General features: G+C 35.3%; 1 protein-coding gene across 2 annotated transcripts; it reads right to left on the reverse strand.

Moving 5' to 3' along the window:
• Positions 1–1,910: 1,910 nt before the first annotated feature.
• On the reverse strand, positions 1,911–20,060 carry Hemk2 (HemK methyltransferase 2, ETF1 glutamine and histone H4 lysine). Of its 2 annotated transcripts, XR_013092478.2 has the most exons (7): positions 19,920–20,060; positions 17,777–17,863; positions 17,094–17,184; positions 11,549–11,632; positions 8,161–8,302; positions 6,312–6,918; positions 1,911–2,105 (listed from the first exon to the last, which is right to left on the reverse strand). XR_013092478.2 is itself a non-coding variant. In XM_076868034.2 (6 exons), the coding sequence occupies exons 1-6, from the start codon at positions 20,051–20,053 to the stop codon at positions 6,812–6,814; spliced, it is 645 nt and encodes a 214-aa protein (XP_076724149.2). In that variant the 5' UTR covers positions 20,054–20,060; the 3' UTR covers positions 5,759–6,811. The 2 variants fall into 2 exon arrangements, 1 of the variants encoding a protein (XP_076724149.2); XM_076868034.2 differs by lacking the exon at positions 1,911–2,105 and having other exon boundaries at positions 5,759–6,918.
• Between the last annotated feature and the right edge of the window lie 278 nt (positions 20,061–20,338).

The raw sequence follows: 20,338 nt of genomic DNA on the forward strand, positions 1-20,338 counted from the left end.
CTGCTGCCTTATAATGGAACAAGCCTATATCTAGGGCTATAGGTTAAAAACAAGATTATCAGATTAAAGACTAAGCTGATGTCATCATAAGACTTTTGGGGTTGGAGGCCTAATTATGGCCAGTAGAATACAAAGAAGTGATGTTACATCACATGTAAGATAAAGTTATAAAAGAATGAGGTGTCCATCTTGGGCTCTCTGTTGCTTAGATCACTTGCTGTGATACAAAACACTGTGAACAGTCGTATGAGGAGGCCCACGTGCCAACAACTATGGGAATGAGCCAGAAAGTGGATCAGTAATCGTCATTTGAGACTTGAGATGATTATGACCTTGGCTGCCACCTTTATTGAAGCCTCAGAAACCTAAACCAGAGCGTCATAACTGTTACCAGATTTCCGACTCTCAGAAGTGTTGAGTTTATGCTGTCAATTTTGAGAGTAACTTGTTATGCAGAAATAGGTTACTAATGAAAACAGACAACAGTGCAATCACCAGTCATGTCAATTTAAAAAAAAAATAATGTTTGAAAATCAGAATCTCAGGTGGTCCCTCTAGTCCAATCTGTAACTCTTGGACTCCAGATGGAAAAGTTTGTTTTTATGAGCTCTGGTGATTAGATTAGATTAGATTAGGTTCACTTTAATCCAGGATAATAATCTTTAAGGTTCATAGTCTTGATTACATCTGTAAAGTCCCCTTTGCCAAATTGTGCAACACACCCACAGGTTCCAGGGATTAGGACATGAACACTTTTCAGGGCACGACATTTTTCATTCTGCCTACCATATGCATGTATGTCTAAAAGATATACTAATTACATTTTATACAACTAAATACCTTTTATGAATGTTCCCACTTGAGTATTCTGTTCAATATCTTTGTGCAATTAATTCATGTTGATGAATAATTCAATTTTCACTGATATATACTCTACTATTTATCTATACATTGGCTGGTGAATTTTAGGTTGTCTCCAGTGCTGCTCATTATAAACAGTGTTGCTATAAACATTTCTGTACACAACTAGTACCAATAGCTATAAGTGGAGCTTCTAGATTATGTAGTATAATTATCTTTCACTTTACTCTTGATAGTGACAAATTGTTTCCCACAAAGACTGTGCTAGTTTATACTCTCACCAGCAGTCCTGTAAGAGTTCCTATTGCTCCACATCTTTACTGATACTTGGGATTAAAAGACTTCTTTGTTTTGCTAGTCTAAAAGGGTCTAAAGTGATATTGCTTTACAATTTCTTTCTTTCTTTTGGTACTGGAGATGTAACTTAGGAGTACTCTACCTCTGAGCTACATCCCCAGCCATTTTTATTTTTTTGAGACAGGTTCTCTCTTGCTAAATTGCAAGGCTGGACTGGAATTTGTGATCCTCCTGAGTTGCTAGATTAGAGGCATCTACCACTGTGCCTGCCTTGACTTGCATTTTCCTAATGAATTATATGGTTGTGATTTTCATATTTTTTTAGCCTTTTATATATTTTTCTCTATTGTCATTTAAGCATTTTTATAATGTATTTCTATTTTTTCATTTGTTGATTTGTAAGAATTCTTTATTATGGCTATTAAAATCTATATATGTGCAAACATCTTTTATGAATTATCTCTACTTTTTTAATGGTGCTTTTTTCTAGTTGATTTTTAAAATTTATTTATTCTAATTTGTTATATATGACAGCAGAATACATTTCAATTCATAGTACACATGTAAAGCACAACTTTTCATTTTTCTGGTTGTACACAAATTGGAGTCACACCATTCTTGTCTTCATACATATACTTAGGGTAATGGAGTCCATCTCATTCCACTGTCTTTCCTCCCTCTACCCGCTCCCATTCCCTCCCTCCCCTTTGCCCTAACTAAAGTTCCTCCATTCCTCCCATGCTCCCCGACATCCCCATTATGGATCAGCATCCTCACATCAGAGAAGACAAAACTGTTTCATTTTAACATAGCTGGATTTATTGATCTTTTCCATTAGGGCCTGTGCTTTTTGTTATTGTTTTATAGAAATACTTTCTTCCGGAGGGCTGGGGTTGTGGTAGAGTTCTTGTCTAGCATGTATGAGGCACTGGGTTTGATTCTGAATACTGCATATAAATAAGCAAATAAAATAAAGGTCAATGAACAACTAATAAAAATATTAAAAATAGAAATACTTTCTTCCATGTAGTCATAAACATTTTCCTATGTTTCTTACAAAACTTAAAATTCAGCCTTTCTTATTTACTCCTTAATCCATTTTAGTAGGCATTTGTATATGAAGTGAGGTAGAAATCCAATTTCATTTTCAATATGTGTATTTTTTTTTAAAGTTGGATCTAGAATGCCCTCAAAGGTTTATGTATTAAAGGCATGGCCCCCTATGCAGCAATGTTCAGAGGTGGGGATGTGGGGGAAGTGATTGGATCATAAGGGCTTTGACCTCATCAGTGGATCAATCCAGTGAGGGATATATAATTTAATGGCATTGAGGGATCATAGAAACTGTAGGAGGTGGGATCTAGTTAGAGGAAGTGGGTCACTGGGGGTGTGCCCTGGAGGGGTATATCTTGTCTGAGTCCCTTTGCTCACATTCTCTCTGTTTCCAGGTTACAATGAGGTATACTAGCAAGATGATCTGCTCCCCATGCTTAGAATGAATGGAGCCAGCCAACCATGGGCTGCAACCTTTGAAACTATGAGCTAAAATAAATCTTTCCTCCTGTAAGATTTTTTTCTTCAGGTATTTTGTCCAGTTATGAAAAAGCTGACTCATTCTCTTTCTCTCACACACTCATATATACATGTGTGTGTGAGAGAGATATATATACACATATGTATCTAAAATTACTTGTATCTGTACTAGTTAGAGAATATTCTATTTGATCTGCTGTCTCAGATGTGTTTCCATATATGTACATATTTATTTATTATTATTATTTTTTTCTCTATCTTTAGGCCAATATAAAACTATCAGTTGCTGTTGTTTAATAATATATATTGGACATTTAACTAGTTCAAGCTCTTTCACTTACTATTTTGGAGTATCTTATATGTTCTTGGCCATTTGTTCTTGTTTCATGAAAAGCCCTTTTGGGATTTAGGCTGGAATTGTACTATATTGGTGTGTTCATGATACTGAGTCTTCCTACTCATTAACATGGAATAAGTCTCTGTCTATTCAGATCTTAAAATACCCTTTAGTCAAATTTTAAATATTTATGCATATTAGTTTTGTTTATGCTAGATTTATTCCACAATGTCTTGTTTGTGCTATTATAAGTGGTATTATTACATACTTTTTTCTTCCATGTTGATGTAATTGTCCTATAATTTTCTTTTGTTACATGATCCTTATCTGGTTTTATTATTAAGGTTATTCTTGCTTGATACAATTATTTTGAGAAAGAATTAACCTTTTCTTGGGTTTACAGTTCAACTATATTGTTGTCATAAAAATACACATGATTTTTGAATATTGTTGTTACAACCACTTTCCTAAACTGTCATTCTTGCTCATATTTTTATCTATGTATTCTTGTAGTTTTCTTGGCAAAACTATCATATTATCTGTTAACATAATATTAACACTGTTGGTATTTGTGCGTGTGCGTGTGTGTGTGTGTGTGTGTGTGTGTTGGTGGTCCTGGAAATAGAACTCATGTATACCAGGGAAGCACTCTACCACTAAGCTGTATCCCCTGACCCAAACTGTCAATTCTGCTCATACTCTCCCTCTCCTTTTTTTCTCTAGGACTTCCTTTAAAAACACTGTACAGTTAATTTTATTTTGTGGTGCTAGGCAAATGCTCTATCACTAAGCCATAGCCCTACTCTATTTTACATTTTGATGCAAGAGGGAATATGAAGAATCACAATATCCTACAATTACAGGATTGTGAGTTTTTGGAAGGGACAAGGACACAATAGCTACACTCACTGTTTCTTATGAGTGTAATCTGTGATGTAGGCACTTGAAAGCAACTATACTTTTCTTAAAATCAACTAGTTCAGAACTTGGACTCTGCTAGGGTGGGTTGATCACTGATTAATATTACAGGCTTTAAATACTGCATGTAATTGTTCACATATAAGGGCCTCTCTACTATTCCAGCTTACCCCTGCCAGGTGAACTTCTGTGCATGAGACTAACAGGCTCAAAATCATGGTCCTATTCAGGCATGTTAAAAAATATTTTTTTTCAGGTGTATTTTAAATAGTAAAACACTGCAGGATCTTCTGCCCAACATGAAAAGTGGAATGTACCAATACCTTTAAGGTCTAAATGGGCATCTTCTTTTCCCCAGCCTCTCTCTCTGCCTCCCTCATCCTACCCTTTTCTGTTTATTATGTTGCCTTTTATTATTATTGCAATTTTTTATCAAATTAACATTTTAAGTTTAGATTTACTGATGAGAATGCATAGTTTTCACAAATCTGGAATACCATGGTGGTACATGAGGCATTTTGTAAGTCCAAGGATGAATAGCATGCAGGGAAGGCAAATCCATATCCAGAGTATCATTTTTTTCCAGTAAAGAAAAAATGCTGTCCTTTTCATGATGGAAGTGAATCAGTGTAATCAATCTACCACCAGAAAGCTATCTGATCACCACAGGGAATGGTGCCTTAAGGAGGCTCAGTGTTGAATTTTTGTTCAGAAGTAGTTTTGGACAGACAGGTCAGCCTTGGTGAATGGAAGTCCATGTTGCTGAACTCATGCTTAACTTCAATCCCTGCATCACAGCCACTTGTTCACGATCACAGCGGGTGAAATCAGGGCCTTGCAAAGAGGACAAAAGCTAGCCACAGAATGGGTATTCTATTCACTTTATCATTAATCTTCCTCTGCTTTTGTGAGCATTTACATGGGACACAAATATTTTCATGTCTTTTGCCTATTAAGAGATGTATTCACATAACTCTTCCCCAGATATCTTTGTCATCAATTTCTAATCATGGCCCTTTCCAATTCTGGACCCTCCAGTCAAACTAAGGGTCACAGCTATGAAATATAATTGTATATGTGGCCATTTCCTCTTCCAATCAAAGCCAACAGCCCAGTGCATTATTCCAAGCTTCAATGGAATGGTAGCCCTTCACCAGATGTTTTTCAGGGATGTTGTGGAGAGAGGTTATAGTTCTCCAGCTGACCAATTTGGGGTAGTGCCTGCAGAACCATCTGTAAGCCAGGCCCTAGTAGTTTCCTCTGTCAGCAGATCACAGGGAGTTGCCCATAGGAGCAGGTAGGGAGAGAGAAGGCAGGAGTGAGGAAAATGGGCCATTTGAATACATCTTCATGTAACTTTCTTCAACTTTCAGGATCTACTCAGTCTAATCATGGGTATGTCACTTCCATTTGATGATGGAGTGTTGCTGTACATGCCACGGTTTGGTGGGCAGCTCAGTTCCCAGTAGCAGGCCAAGAGCTCTCTCTTAAAACAAGTTATTTATGGCATGACCAGTCTTGTTACAAAATTACCGGTTTCAGTCTTACAGGCCTGAAACTGGAACTCACCTGTAGGGGCCTGCCAAAGGCTTTGTACAGCATTCCTATCTGACAATAACACTCCACCACTAGATCTGCTAGATCACAAGGCCTAATTGGCAGAGCAGCTTGTATGCAGCCTGAACAAGTTATAAAGCCTTTTCTTATTCTGGTCCCAACTCAAAACTGATAACTTTTTGGTCACTTGGTAAATGAGCTGGAGTAACACACCCAAATAAGCATTTGTTGCCTCCAAATAACAATAAGATCCACTAAATGTTATATCTCTTTATTGGTTGTAGGCACATTGAATGCAACAATTTATCCCTCACATTAAAAGGGATGTTTTAAAATGCCCCAAACCACTGGATCCTATTAAATGAGGTGGAAGGTCCCTGAAGTGTATTTAGATTTCCTACCTTATTTTACTAGTAAGTCTATTGCATTTACTATTTCTTGATCACTTGGTTCAGTCAGTATCATGTCATCAATGCAATGATTAGTATAGTATCTTGTGGATAGGGAAGGTGATCGATATCCCTGAAAACTAAATTATGACATAAGGCTGGAGAGTAGATAATACCCAAGGTAGGACAGTGAAGGTGTATAGCTGGCCCTGTTGGCTGAAAGCAAACTACCTCTGGTGGGCTTTTATGGATAGGTATGGTGAATAAGGCATTTTCCAGATCAATATTATGTGATGTAATGTGTTAATTTGCTCCAGCAATAAAACCACATCTGCTACACCAGCTGCAACCCTTTGGGAAACGGCTATGGTTTATCATAATTTTAACCAACATTATTATTGTGAAAATGCAAAACCAACCCAAAATAGAAGTCGTTTCTTCATATACAGGTAGGATAAAGCTGTTCTACGGCTTGCTCTTCTCATTCTAATAGGACAGCATGGACATCTTTTGTTTAGTATATACAGACATGAGTCATGTTACATGGTTGCATGTTCAGTGAAATAGATATACTGTAATTTATTTTAACCAATCACCTTCCTGATGGACATTTAGGTTGATTCCAATGTTTTGCTAGTAGAACCAATGCTGAAATGAATATACATTCACATGTAATTAAATATAACCTTTACATATAAAATACAAATTACAAATACACATACTTAAATGCACATGTATAAGTACTTCTGTAAAGTTGATTCCCTGGTAAAAGAGAATGCTCTATCTTTCCACCTCTTTTTTTTTTTTTTTTTTTAATGACAAAATTCTGATAAGATTTCTTAACCAAGGAATGACTTCAGTTTCAAAATACATTCAGTTCACAGTATCTCTCAGCATACTTCTGGTAGCTCTTGATATATCAGGACTTGGTGAACTTGAGGATGGAAAGGTTTTCTTGGCCTGCCTGTCTGGTAAGTACAGTGGTCCCTTGTAGGCCTTTTGTCTTCAATGTTTTCAAAATGTCTTCTAAAATGGTTTAAAAAAAAAGGTAAACTCCAATTAAATAATTTGGTGATGTATATGGTCACTAAACAGTTTAATAATATAAATACAGAATATTTACAAATTATATTCATCTGACAAAACATATATTCCAAATAAATGTCTATTAAAGTGAACTTGGGACTTCAGATCACTTGGGTACTTTTTAATCAGATTGAACAGCTTGATAGCAGTAGTAGTCTACTTTGGAAACATTAATTAACCACATTAATTAATAAACCAAACATTAACTAGTTACTATAGCAAACAACCAATTTTTCAGTTGTGTGGCTGCAATCTGCCATATATCCTTCCCTTTGGATGAAAATGGTCAGCAAATGTATGGGCAAATTGAATAGTGATATTGGCTAGTATGAATAAAAGTAACTTATTTCTTTAAATGTATTAAAAAAAGGGAAGCCTTCCTTTTATAAATAAATAAGACTGAAAAAAGTAAACTAAGAAAATGGAAACACACAAAAACTAAATAAAGCTAGTAATCTTAATGTGATTTGAGGGGCTAAGGATATAAGACATAAGATTAAAATCAAACTGGGATATTCAGAAAAAGAGAAAATAGATGAAGCAATTTAGTTATAATCTGAAAACCAAGCTATAAACATCCATATAGTAAAACAACTTTGAGTATAAAATTTCAGATGAACTGAAGAGAATATGGGCTGGGGGTGTGGTACATGCCTATAATCCCACCAGCTCAGGAGGCTGAGACAGGAGGATCATGAGTTCAAAGCCAGCCTCAGCAATGGTGAGGTGCTAAGCAACTCAGTGAGACCCTGTCTCTACATAAAATACAAAATAGGGCTGGGGATGTGGCTCAGTGGTTGGGTGTCTCTGAGTTCAAGCCCCGGAACCAAAAAAAAAAAAAAAAGGAAAAAAGAGTATATGGCAGAACTGTCAATGACTTGAAGACTAAAGGGTAGAGAAAGAAAAAATTCACAATGTTGAGGGTAAAAAGGAAAAATCAGAGGTTTTTGTATTCAAATATTAGCTAATGAATAGAAGAATTTAACTCTCCCAAATAAAATTATACTTTTTTAAAACTTGAAAAGTTTACTTCTTAAAAATCTCTCCTCTTTCAACATTAATTTGTTATTAATTAATGATTAAATTCATTAATATCCTATGTTACTTTATAAATTACAGTCTTCTATGTTATAAATTTTTGTTTCCAGCAAAGCAAATAGTTAGTAAGCTGGTATGTATTACCTGGATTGTTTTCTTTTATGGTAACTAAATAGAATAATCCTCTTGGGGAAAGGAGGTCTGATGCTAATGGAAAGAATCTGTCCATAACTTCTCGGCCATTTCTGCCACCAGCCCAAGCTGCTGCTATTCCGTGACTTCCCACCTGTGGCAAAGTAGAATTTTTTTTATCGACTCAAGACTTTAATTACATAACAAAGTGAATCTGTTTGACAGGTAACATCACCAAACAAGTCTATATTTTATATTTTACTGCTGGCAAACAGGAAGTGAAGTTGAATCTAGATTTCACAGTTTCCTATTTTGTGTGAAGTTAGGCAAGGTGGTAATTTTCTTTGTGAATTACTTTCTTCCCCATCTGTAAAATTAGAAAAATACTAGTTTCATCAGTACAAATAGAAGAAATGATTAAAATATTTTTAAGGCTGGGGATGTAGTTCAGTGGTACAATGCTTGCCTATCATGCACAAGCCCCTGGTTTCAATTCCTAGCACCAAAAAAATACTTTTATCCACTATAAGAATAAATAATTTCGAGAGACTGCTTTGCACATACTAAGTACTTAGTAATAATATGATATAATGAGAGAAATGGTAATTCTTATACTTAACATAGAAGAATTCTTAGAAACCTGAAGGGAGAGCTTGTATTTTAAGAGAAACCTGAAGGGAGAGCTTGCATTTTAAGAGAGATACTGTGTACAGACACAATTTCAAAATGTCCCAATGCATATGGATCTTTCCTATGCTACTAATGTATGAAATGTACAAACCTTTTTAGGAACCCATTTATTTTATAAAGGCACACTTAAGTATTTTTTCCTCTAAAAATCTAATGATATTCTAGAAAGAAACTCTGTGTTAATCATTTTTTTGTTGCTGTGACAAATACCTGAGAAAAACAAAATAGGAAAAATTTATTTTGGCTTATAGTTTTAAAGGATTCAGTCCATGGTCAGCTGGCTCCCTGGCTCTGGGTCTGAGGTGAGGCAGAATATGGCAAAGGATGTGGTAGATAAAAGCTGCTCAGTGCCTAGCTGCCAGGAAGCAGAGAGAGAGACAGAAAGGAAAGGTCTAGGCACAAGAAATACCCTTCCAGGGAACGTCCCACTCCCCAAACTTCTTCCTCTCACTTCTTGCAGATTCCATCACTTCCAATAGCCTATTCATATTTTAATCTATAAAATGGATTAATTCACTCAGAAGGTTAGACTTCGTGATCCAATCATCTTCCAAAAGCCCCATCTCTGAACACTGCTATACTGGGAACCAAGCCTTCAACACAAATGATTGGAGGGCACTTCTTTATCCAAACTATAACAAACTCCATGAAAGTTTTAGTATTAGAAATCTTTAGATCCTTACCACTGTATATTGTTTTCAAAATCAAAGAATATTTTTAAAAGTTAGTCAAAAATTACTTCAACCTTGACACAACTGTTTTCTATTTCCTTCTATAGCCTTTGTCCATATTTTAATTTAAAATATTTACATATAGTCATACTTCTGTTTATATTCATTTAATATGGCACATACTACTCCTTTAAAAATAATTATTTTATATCTATAACCAAATGCATATATAATTTTACAAAGAAGAAAAATGTGTTCATATACCTCCTTTTAAAATAGCTGTACTTTCCCTTGCTGCTTTGCTTGTCTTTTCCTCCCTTATCTTTTATGTGTAACAGGGATTTTTTAAAATTATATTTTACAAAAAAAGAATCATATTCTATATCCTCACCTGTATCTTGCTTTTCTTACTCAATAATATCTTATGGAAACCTCCTCTTTTCATCTGGTGTAGTTCTAATTTACTATTTTAATGGCTGTGTAATATGTTATTTAGTTTTTTTGTAATTATTCACTGTGTCTATTTGCATAATTTTCTTTGAATCTAAATCTGACTCTTTTCATGTGACCTATGACACATTCCTTTCACTATAATTTTCCACAAAGCTTATCATTTTAGGAAATTTACCAGTTCCTCTGTTTTCTGTCAACTCTTTCCTCTTGGGGACTTCTCTGTGCTGGTATTCCTTTGATTTCTCCTGGGCTCAACTACCTCCTCTTCTGGGACCCATGTCTTTCTCTTCCTCTATTTATTCCCTTATTTTGGAGGAATATAGCCTCTTGATGTTTCAAGAGGTAAGATGGTCTGTGGCTAACCCCTGCAGGGCCAATCTCTTTGTCACTGTGTCACAATATGGGTTAGGATTATTAGAGTTTGGATATGAAGTGTTCTCTAATGGCTCATGAGTTGAAGGTGTGATCTTCAATTCAACAATGTTCAGAGGTGGGGCTTTTGGGAAGTGATTGGATCATGAGGGTTCAGACCCCATCAATGGATTGACCCATTGACAGATTAATAATTTGATGGCATTATTTGGACATGGTAGAAACTACAGGAAGAGGACCTAGTTGAAGGGAGTGGATTCTTGGGGGCATGTCCTTAGTACTATGTTCTGTCCCTAGACCTCTCCCACCTTTTATTTATCTTTCTCTCTGCTTCCCAGCGGTCATGTGAGCAGCTCTTGCTACACCTGGACTGCCATGTTCTGCTTCACCATAGGCTCACAAGCAACAGAGCTAAGTGACCATGGACTGAAACCTCTGATACTAAGAAAATCCTTCTTTAAGTTGATTTTCTCAGGCATTTGATCACAGGAAGAAAAAGCTGACTCACCTTGGTTTATCAGCTTTGCCGGGGGGGGGGGGAAATAGGTAAAATAAAGAAAAACTAGTCTTAGTCTATTATAAAACTGTCTGCCTTGAACTTCCTGGAAAAAGGGTAATATGGTTTACCTCTTCATTATTGAGGTATTAAAAATCATATATTTCAATTCTTTTCCCTACTAAAAATGAGAATTTGCTCCACACTTCTGCTTTTTGGTAATACCTATAAAAGGAGGAAGGCAAAGACTTTCAGAAGGAATTCCTATGTGAATTTATTATTCATTAAAAATAATAAAAATTATTTTATTTCATAAGCTTGTTATTCATGATAAAGGATAGACAGATACAGACATGAAAATATAAACTTAAGTACTGGGCTGGGGATATAGGTCAGTTGGCAGAGTGCTTGCCTTGCATACACAAGGCCCTGGGTTTAATCCCCAGCACCACAAAAAAAAAAAAAAAAAAAAAAAAAAAGAAGTTTAGTATCTATTTAAAAATATGATTTAGGGGAGAATTTAAGGATATACATTATAATGTGTATTTTCATTAGTTTTCACTCCTTTACTATTTAATAACAGTATCCAATTACTGACAATTAGGATAAAATCAAAGCATTGTATTATAGCAGCTGACCGATGTCAGATGATGTTCATTTTACTTTGGAAACAGAATAGCCAAAAATATTCATAACTAAATTTTGCTGCACGTCTTACCTCTTCAGGTGGAGTCACAACGTAGGGGGGATTGAACACCAGAAGATCAACTTTTTCCTTCAGTCTTGGTAATAAGCCTTTAACCTAAATATATTCAACAACAGAGTTTTAATTAAGCTGAATTCTGATTTAAATAATTAGAAAAATGCTACTCTCCCAGGTTTGTGGAAAAAAGCAATGTTAGAAGGCTTTACTTTTAGATAGAAACAAATATTTTTACATTTTCAGATGAAGATTATATACACTTAACTAAAACCAATGATCAGAATGAAGAAATGTTTAGTAAAGCCTCTGTTATTCAACAGCACATGTTTATACTCTGGATTCCTTTTGAGAAAATGAAATAAGAAGAAGGCAAGCTCTAATTCTGTAGCAGATATTCTGCATAGATTTGGACAAGAGTTTACAATATGTCCACTGACTTAAACCTGTATTTCCTATAACCAAGAGAAATATTTGATGGAATGACAGAAAACACGTCTGAGGTTCAGAAATGTAAGAAGATGAACTTTTGGTGTTTTGAAAATCCTTATAGTGGATATAATTTTCCATGGACCAAGAAAAAAGTGTCTTTTTTATAGAAAGTATGTTTAGTACTTTCTTTAAAATTTTCTTTTTTTCTGAAATAGCCAAGTGCCACTTAGAGTATTCCTCTATTCAATTAAACAACTAAATACTTAAAAATCATAACTGATTATGTCATCTTGTGCCTTCATACACATAGTAGAGTAAAAACCCTATATATGGAAGAGCTCTTTACTCATTGATTCTGAGGCTATTTCTTCACAATATGCAAAACTTTATTTATTAACTTCTCATAATTGTCCCCATATCTGCATAAATATCTACTATATTTGTTGAATACCATTCTTTAAATAAATACCATTTTGTTCAATAAATTAAATATAAAAGGAGACTTAACCATTTACTATTATAAATGGATAATCAATATGACTCTTTGGAAATAGAAATGTCTCAAGAATAAATGCAATACAAACAAAATGTTATTATAGTTACTGTTGCCAGTTTCAGAGTAACCCAGGCTTGTTCTTTTCCTTAAAAGGCATTTGTCAGTGCTAAATACGTGTTAAAGAAAAACACTAAACTGAGATCTTCTCCTTAATGTGATCAGAATGATTGAAAGAGAATTAAAGAAACCTTGTAATTCAAAGTCACTTAATGCCCAAGCTTATCACCTAAATACTGGGTATATTGCTGGGCTACTTACATATATTACTATGAAACAGTATCTTTGAATTTTCATTTTATCCAGGTTTATGCAGGCAATCCTATTTTATTTATCAGATTAAGTCTGTTAACTATGCTGTTCAATGAGAATATTAAGTTGTACTTTTGAAGAAATGTTTACAGAGGTAAATTTTCTTTCTCTACTTATTTAAAAAGAGAAAAGATAACCAGTTTTTGGATGTAATTCGGATGTAGTCTTATCTTCAGTCAAAAGATGAGCAATCTGTTGTCTTCCCCAGTAATAGCACTGGTGTGAGGAAATACATTTAAATAACCAAAAGCTTTTCTGAGTCCCATAAAAAATTAAGTTTCTCATAATATAAAGAACTCCACAATACAATTTTCCACAAATGCTGGGTAATGAAACTAGAAAAGTATGTGCTTTGCAACTGTGTATGACGGCCCCTGCGGTACTGCCGTTATAATCACTGCAATAACTGAATTTTAAATAAAGAGAAAAATTGATATTAAAAATAGGAAATCTTATAGTTAAAATGAATTTAAATAAGTCATTATAGACTTGATAAAAAGTCTAAACTGTAGTTATCTCTTACCCATTCATATTCAGTTTTTTAATTTGCTAAATAACACAGCCCGGAAATGTCTCTGAGAATTGGGAAATAAGCAAAATAGGCCTCCTAGCAAAACTCATAGAATTTATTCATATGAGAGGCACTCATTCAGAATTCCTTAACTCAACTTAATTCAACTAAATTGGTTGTTTGATTTTCTAGCATAAAACACATTAAAATGGAGAAACAAAAGTTTTGTCAATAAGTAGCAATGAAATATGACAAAATAAAGCAACTAATATGGCAAACTATAGCTATTTAGTGTAAAGGTGGATATACCCGAATAGACCTTAATCATCACCATACATAGCACAGACAATATTAATGAGTCAAAGGTGAAATATGTTTGGTATGTTTTAAGCACATAAAGAAAAGTGTAATACACACTTTTAAAGACTTTTATAAAACTAAAAATGAAATATAGTGAAAGTGGTACTTTTTAAACAGGTAAATCAGCAATCCAAAACCATGAGTTTACCTGGCAATCTATGCCCCATGTTCTGAAAAACGCTTTATAAATTCTATAAAGGGTTTATAAATTGATTACAACATCTATCAGGCCAGTCTCTTGTTTATTGCTTTGTATAGAGTGAATATTCATTATCATGACTGGTCAACAAATACATGAAAAAATGTTCAACATCTCTAACAATTAGAGAAATACAAATTAAAACTACACTGAGATTTCATTCTAGTCAAAATGGCAATTATCAAGTATACAAGTAACAATAAATGTTGGTGAGGATGTGGGGAAAAAGTACACTCATACATTGCTGGTGGGACTACAAATTGGTGCAACCACTATGGAAAGCAGAATGGAGATTCCTTAGAAAACCTGGAATGGAACCACCATTTGACTCAGTTATCCTACTCCTTGGCATATAACCAAAGGACTTAAGATCAGCATACTATAGTGATGTGGACACATCTATGCTTATAGCAGCTCAATTCACAATAGCTAAGCTATGGAACCATCCTAGGTGCCATAAAGCCATAAAGAATGAAATTCTTTTTATCAAGTCCATAATGACTTATTTAAATTCATTTTAACATGGAACTGGTACTATCATGTTAAGTGAAATAAGCCAGTCCCCCAAAAAGCCAAAGGTCAAATGTTCTGATATACAGATGAAGACTCATAACAGGCAGGGGGAGGAAGGAGTTGAGGTTCACCGGATTGAAGGGGGTGGGTAGGGTAGAAAGTTGGGGGACAGGAACAGGGATGGGAATGGGAAAGACAGTAGAATGAATCTGACATAACTTTTCTATGTTCATATATGAATACATGACCAGTGTAACTCCACATCATATTCAGCCACAAAAATGGGATGTTACATTCTACGTATGTATGATATGTTAAAATGCTCTGTACTAATAAAATAAAAATATTTTCAAATTGAAAAAAAACTTTGTACTGTCATGTATAACTAAAAAGAACAAATAAAAAAATTTAGTATTAGAGTCAATGTTACTGGAGAACTGATTCTGGCATGGACACCCAGTAAGTTTAAGTCTTAAAAGAGCTAAGGGACTTCTAGATTTGGATAATCTGGATTATCCAAATAATTTAATTTTGAATTTATGGTTAATACCATGTAGCTTCCAAAAATATAACCTGTTTAAAATATTCCCATGTCTATTTAAAAATATAGATATTCTGAATTTCTTCTGTCTCTGAAGTTTCACTGATCTTTCAAAAGCATATATAAGCTAGGTATGGTATTATACCCCAGCTACTGAGGAGGCTAAGGCAGGAGGATAACAAGTTCTAGGCCAAAGACAACTTAGTAAAATTCTGACTCAAAAAATTAAAAGAACAAAAAGAGCTAGGAACATCACTCAGTGGTAGAGTGGCTTTGGGTTCAAACCCTGTACCACAAACAAAAAACACCAACAAAAAACCCCATCAAAACATATATTGTATCAATTATGGATACACTAAGGAAACATTTAAAAAAAATTAAATCATCACATTGATCTAATGTAAATCACCTAATATACCTTTCCTGATACTGTAGTTTTTATTAGCAATAATATCACTAGCAATCTGAAAAAAAAATTGTGTCTTTGGTTTAATTCCTTCTGGACTGCAAAACCAAATTGTAAATCTGAAGAACAAGAAAGCTACCTATTATCATTAGTGTAAGACTAATAACACAGGTCAAGAAGCACAGAAAGCATTTTGCATTTTTTATGTCTAGCTGGGATATGCTATTGATTTTGCTGATTAAAAGGCATCTCATGTCTATAACTAAAAAAACTTATGAATTAAAATTTATCCAAGTTTTAATATCAACTTAAGAGTGCATGATGTTAACATCTTCTTTTTTGGACATAATATCTTCATTTATTCATTTTTATGTGGTGCTAAGGATCAAACACAGTGCCTCACACCTGCAAGCCAAGCGTTCTACCACTGGGCTAAGCTCCAGCCCCTGATGTTAACTTCTTAAAAGAAAACAATGGTTCTATAGCTGTCATTTGTTGCTTTTGCCTGCCTAGGACCCATTCTACCTTTTTTTTTAATTACATCTCCTTGGCTGTTGTTGGAGAAACTCTACCTTCTAATCTCTGTCATTTTAAATCCAAGTGGCTCAGGTAGGGTCTAATCCAAGCCAGTTCTTGAAGTGGGACTATGACCCAGGTCTAAACCATTAGTCTACTATTCCAATTCCCCTGGGATACAGAGAAAGATAGATAAGCACATAACCCAACACTCATTCTGGGTCTTTTGTTAAAACAACAGAGTATAAAGGATTTCTCTAGTTGGGGAGTTGCTGAGAAATATAATGCAGACATACAAATGTCTTATTACTATGAAGGGAAAAACTACCTCAGAGCCACCAGAGAAAAGTTCAGAGCCAGGAAAAATATGCGTGTAACATCATTTGAGTTCCTGAAGTCAAGTGTGCATGATGCTATCCACTTTTAAAATTCAAACTAATGTGAATTTAGTTCACTGATACAGATGATGCCTGACTTATGCAAGCCAATATCAATTTCTTTTGAAATATGGAGAAGATGGATTCTATCAGTCAAGAATTTATATAAATTATACTGCTTAGTGTTAGTGGGTCATGAGTTAATTCATTACTAAAGTTTCTTTGACATAAAACATTGTGACTTTAATTTATTTGATTTTTTAAATTTTTATTTTTTGGTACTGGGTGGTGGTGGAGGGATTGAACTCAGAGATACTTTACCCAGAATTATACCCCTAGCCCTTTTTATTTTTAATTTTGAGGTAGGGTCTCACTAAGATGCTTAGGCCTTGCTAAATTGCTGAGGCTGGCTTTGAACTGGGACAGATGATGCCTGACTTATGCAAGCCAATATCAATTTCTTTTGAAATATGGAAAAGATGGATTCTATCAGCCAAGAATTTATATAAATTATACTGCTTAGTGTTAGTGGGTCATGAGTTAATTCACTACTAAAGTTTCTTTGACGTAAAACATTGTGACTTTATTTGATTTTTAAAATTTTTATGTTTTGGTACTAGGTGGTGGGTGGGGGGGATTGAACTCAGAGATACTTTACCCAGAATTATACCCCTAGCCCTTTTTATTTTTAATTTTGAGGTAGGGTCTCACTAAGATGCTTAGGCCTTGCTAAATTACTGAGGCTGGCTTTGAACTGGGATTACAATTGTGTACCACCACACTTAGCTTGACTTCAATTCATTTGAAAAGGAAATTGATATTGAACAAGGATTAACAGCTTACCAAATCTGTAATTACTGGTTGAATGTGGACATTATTACGGCGTCCTGTTTCCAGGGTGCAAACTGCTGCATCAGGGTTGATATCAGTGCACCTAATAATAATAATAATAAAAGAATACTATTTCCTATGTCCATGAGGCAAATCTGATACTGAATAATTCAAGGAATGAATTCTACATACAGCAGGTGTAGAAAAAAATTAGAATATTTTAATAATGGCAAAGAAGAACAAACATTGGTTAGATTGATGAAACTTATTTAACTATAATACTATGCAGCCACCAAAAGTATGATTTAAGAAAATTCTGATACAGAAGTGCTCACGATACAATATTAAGTAAAAAAATGAAGGAACACACTTGGATGATATGGGGTAAAAATTTTCTATGAAAAACATTTAAGTCTAATCTCAGCAACTTGCGGGGTGGAGGCAGAAGGATCATAAGTTTGAGGTCAGAAGCAGCAAATTAGCAAGACCCTGTCTCAAAATAAAAAATAAAAAGGACTGGGGATGTAAGGAACTGTTTGAATATAAAGTTGGAATTCCTAGGGAAACATAATTTGCAATCTTTGTCCTTATTATTCTTAAACACAATCAGATACAGACATAAAAGTTTTTCATTCAAGCAGTCACACTCAGTGAATCTCACTGCAAGATCTGGGTGAACATTATTATATACGTACATGTACAAAGCCTGAGGTCCTATCATAGAGGCTAGAAATGCAGATACCACACCAGACCCTGACCCAACTTCAAGGCAAATTTCCACTCTAAAAAATATACAACAAAGTAAATATTAGTACAGTAGTATTAAAATACACTTCACAGAAAATAATCCTCATTCTAGTTATATTTCTCCAACATCATTGCTCCCCTGCAAATATATGGAAATATAAATTATAATTTCTTTTTTTTTTAATACTTATTTATTTTTTTTTAGTTTTTGGAGGACACAACATCTTTGTTTGTATGTGGTGCTGAGGATCGAACCCAGGCCGCACGCATGCCAGGCAAGCGCGCTACCGCTTGAGCCACATCCCCAGCCCATAAATTATAATTTCTGACAATCACTTTGTGCTTTGACAATGTGCAACTCAAAACTGCTAATGTTTTGCGGGTGTAACATATGGTAAATTCATAAAAGATACATATTACAAAATATGGCTCTTAATTTCAACAAAGCATTACAAAAATTCATGGAATATTAACTTAGGGTTGGAAATACTAATATGAAAGATGCCATCCCTTTCTGGGATAGTATTTCCTGGGTTAGTATTTCCTAAAGTAATAGTGTTGGTATTACTACAAACTTTATTCATGAAAGAAGTTACTCTATAATTTTTAAGTACTTAACCTTCATAAATTCAACAGCACATCCTAGGGGAAAAAAGGTCCTCCATTCTACTTGTAGAGACGTAGAGCAGCAAAGGAATTCTGCATTTGTATAGTTAAATGCTCAAATGGTAATATATCTGAATATTTGGTCTTAGAACATTGCTAAATATAATAACATCTTCATGTTATTGCATTTCCTCTTTAAACTTATTTCCTTGTTCACAATATTATACATGCATCCAAAGCACCAATTATTCCCAGTTACAAAGGTTGGCTTGATAGCATTTAAGGGAATTTCTAGCACTTAACTCCCCAAACAACTATCCAACAAGAAAGTATGATTCTCTGACTTTGGAACCAGTCCACACATGCCTTTAATGGGCTAGTATAATGGGCTATACTAAGGTCTGTGAATCTTTTCAGGCTTTTCTTTGAAAACAACTATCATGGTCTCATAATTAGAATTCCAAGAGTAGAAATATCCAAGATTATAATAAAATCAGATCCTTTTATAGTAGATTTTGCAATGCAATTTGTGCTTGTAAACTTTCTGAGATATTGAGAATAAAAAGACAAGCTATAAAACAGTACTGTACCACTCTATAGTCCAGTAGATCCAAAAGTTTCACCTATGATGAAAAATCAGTTTTAAGAGTTGGCACATTCTAAATGTGCAAAAAATATGACCCTGTTTAAGAGGGATAAACACGATATAAGACTTTGAAGCCTGACAGCTGTTTGTTTCATCCTGAGGAAAACCACTTCAAGTCTTGATCATTAAATAAATCTAATGACCCCAAATCCTTTCATTGAAAAATTACAGGTATTAGTTCTTTTTCTTATTAATTTAAAATTGATGGCAAACACTTGAACAAATCAAGAGTAGATTCTGTAGACTGTTAAATCCATGTAACAACTTTCTACAATGAAACGAGAAATTCAGTGTGTCATTTGCATCAGTCACATTTCCAGTGTTCAACAATCACATGTGGCTAACAGCTGTCATTACAGAATATGTAGAGTGGGTTTACAAATTCCTTCGTACTCCAGTATTTCACCACCTTTCTTCCTTTTGGGGCCCTTCTGTTGCACCAAAACTGTCTTTTATGAGCTAAGTAACTCCCGCACCCTCCCCCCCCCCCCCCCCCCCCCGCCAACAAACATCAACATCAGCGTTTCAGGAATATTTTGTTGTTTCTGAGTGTGCTATCTATCGAACCTCTTAGATTAACAGATTAACAGCTGGAAGGAATAATTAAATCACAACAAGGAGCTCAGGAGCCAAGATCAATACCTGACTTAGAGATAAATTGCTTGCACATTAGCTGCGCGCATCTACAGGAAAACCCTCAGATAAGGCACTCGCTCTGCTGTCAATCATCCACAGAAGGGCGGGCTAAGTTGAGGCCGGCGACAGTCCTTTCGCTGGCCGCTGCGGCCCCTCCGGGACACCCAAGCCCTCTCCCGCTAGGGCCCTCTCCCTCCTCGCACCCAGCCAAATCGGCTGCTGCCGCCTGGAGCACGTCCAGCAGCAGGAACGTGTCTTCCGCGGGCTCGTACACGTCGCCGAAAGCGCCCCGACCCGCGTGCCCGTACAGCGGCGTGGGGAATTCCTGCGCCGCCATCTTTCACTCCTTCGTCCTCTGCGCATGCGTCAGGATCGCGCACGCGCACGCGCCTGCGCCTGGGCGCTGGCCCAGAGTGGGACTGAGGATCAGGCGCCGGATTGTCTCTTTGTGTTTTGATTAGTTGTAGCGGTCTGTGAGGATGCTGTTAGAATTTCTCAGTAGACAGTTACTTAATCTCTAGCTATTGCTATTTGCTTTTGCTTTTGAACATTTATTTCATTTTATGGACTTACCTGATACTGGGCATCCTCAGTCGTTTTTGACTAAGGTGAATGTTATATT

This window comes from Callospermophilus lateralis, chromosome 10, assembly GCF_048772815.1.
Source record: "Callospermophilus lateralis isolate mCalLat2 chromosome 10, mCalLat2.hap1, whole genome shotgun sequence".
Classification (NCBI taxonomy): Eukaryota; Metazoa; Chordata; class Mammalia; order Rodentia; family Sciuridae; genus Callospermophilus; species Callospermophilus lateralis.